The sequence below is a fragment of the Cynocephalus volans genome, chromosome 3 (genome assembly GCF_027409185.1).
Source record: "Cynocephalus volans isolate mCynVol1 chromosome 3, mCynVol1.pri, whole genome shotgun sequence".
NCBI classification, from domain to species: Eukaryota; Metazoa; Chordata; class Mammalia; order Dermoptera; family Cynocephalidae; genus Cynocephalus; species Cynocephalus volans.
Genome location: NC_084462.1, coordinates 185,472,378 through 185,474,498, shown reverse-complemented (window position 1 = coordinate 185,474,498; position 2,121 = coordinate 185,472,378). Strand labels below are relative to the sequence as shown.

General features: G+C 48.9%; 1 gene segment (V, D, J or C); it reads left to right on the top strand.

The window, feature by feature from the left end:
- Positions 1–278: 278 nt before the first annotated feature.
- On the top strand, positions 279–1,732 carry LOC134372830 (Ig heavy chain V region 1B43-like). The segment is given in 3 exon segments: positions 279–324; positions 409–828; positions 1,695–1,732. Coding segments are annotated over 3 exon segments (504 nt in total).
- The last annotated feature ends 389 nt before the right edge of the window (positions 1,733–2,121 follow it).

Genomic DNA, 2,121 nt, shown 5'->3' with positions numbered 1-2,121 from the left:
TGGGGCCAAATTTTGGAATGTTTGAAGCTCACTAAGTTCCCTCCCATACCATAAATACATGTCAGAGAATTTCAAAGAAAAAAACATATAAACGTTTCAAAAAATACAATTGAACCCACCTCAGTTCCTCACGGCTTATAAGGACAGAGCTCCCACACATGCAAATTTTCATTCAAGCTCTAGGGTAAATGTGGACACATGCAAGGTGGAAGCTCACAGGTCTGTCCTCAGACAGGGCTCAGGTCTCTGGGGAAGGCAGAGTTGAGATCTAATTGAAGATGAGATTGTGGGGTCTTCTCCTTTGCCTGGTGACAGCTCCGCAAGGTGAGTGTCTCAGATGTCACACATGGATTATGGGAAGTTTGTGACTACATGTGACTGACAGGTTCTGATTCTCCTTGTCTCCAGGTGTCCTGTCTGAGGTGCAGCTGCAGGAGTCGGGCCCAGGACTGGTGAAGCCCTCGCAGACCCTCTCCCTCACCTGTGCGGTCTCTGGTGACTCCATCACCAGTAATAATTGGCACTGGATCCGCCAGCTCTCAGGGAAGGGGCTTGAGTGGTTGGGAGTAATTGATTATAGTGGCAGCACAGCTTATAACCCATCGCTCAAGAGCCGCACCTCCATCACCAGAGACACGTCCAAGTACCAGTTCTCCCTGCAGCTGAGCTCTGTGACCACCGAGGACACAGGCGTGTATTACTGTGCGAAAGACACAGTGACAGGAAGTCAGCATGAGCCCAGACACAAACCTCCCTGCAGGATACAGGAGGGGTCTGGGCTGCAGGGGGCGCTGAAGGCCCACCCAGCTCCTGTGCCCCATGGAGCAGGTGCAGAGAGGGGATGGGGGTTCCTCTTGGGATCTGAGGTTTCCTCTGCTCTGCTGACTCCCAGATGCCCTTCACGGTCATGTTCTGCTTTGTTCTTTGTGACTCTAATTTCTCACATTCTCACTGCAGGCAACACAGAGTGAAGTAACTTTCCTCATGTGCAGATAAGAAGGTTCTTTTCACTGGGGACTTTTCTTTTTCAGGTTTTTTCATGACCTGTTTTTTTTCCTGACACACAAATCATTATGATCTAGTATTATTTTCCTGAAACTTTAGATCAGTCCTGGAGCACCCTGTCCCTAAATTAGCATTTTTCCCTAAATAAAGTGCAGCTACACCCACGTGGTTATTATCATCCTGCAGGACCCCTGCCCACATCGTCTCTATCCTCAGTGAGGCAGTTTAGCCTCTGGATCCTCATCCACACTGTGGACAATTTTGTTCAGTATTTGTTCCTCTCTCTGTCCATTCCTCAGTGTCCTGGATGGTGAATCAGCCACCTGAAGGGTCACACACAGCCCTTATATTTCCATGTGGACGATTCTGGGTGACAAGCACAGAGATAAAAACACAGCAGAGCCCTGCTGGGCTGAATTTTGGGCTGGGTCTCTCAAAGTAGCCTTGTGACCTGTGTCCTAAGACTTGCCTCTCAGTTTCCATGGGTAGAATCTATGTGGATAATGAGAACCAGGTGACAGAGTCCTGAGTCCTGCCCACTCTCTGCTGTCCCCCACGTATCCCAGAGACACTCACCCTAGTGTCACTGCCTGTAGTCTATTGTTTAATTTCTCATTAGATCTGTCCCCACACACTCTGCTCCACAGATCTAGAGCCCTGCTCACTTCCTGTCAACTCTCCCTGTGCAGGTGCAGATCCGAGGCTCAGTGATGATGATGAGCTGTGAAGGCAGAGACCTCACGTGGTGCAGAGCAGGGAACCTATGGCTTGTATGTGCTTCAGGAAATGAGGAAATTCCACATGTAGAGGAGGTGAGACAACAGAATGATCTAGGTGAAAACCATGGACTGGCTGGAGTCATTCATTGAAAACTTTGTCCCTGCAAGTGACTATGTAAAGAGGATGATACAAGGAAAATGAAATGAAATGAATGGGTTCAGAACCATGCCAAGCCTGACTGAGGCTGTGCGATGTAAATGCGTTAACTGCACATGTCTGCTCCCCCCGTTTCTTTGCTGTTTGATGTCATTGCGCATGTGCGCCCAGGTTTTCCTTGTTTATCTGACTTAAGTGAAAAGGACAGTCTGTTCTGATCCACACTGCCCACCTGGACAC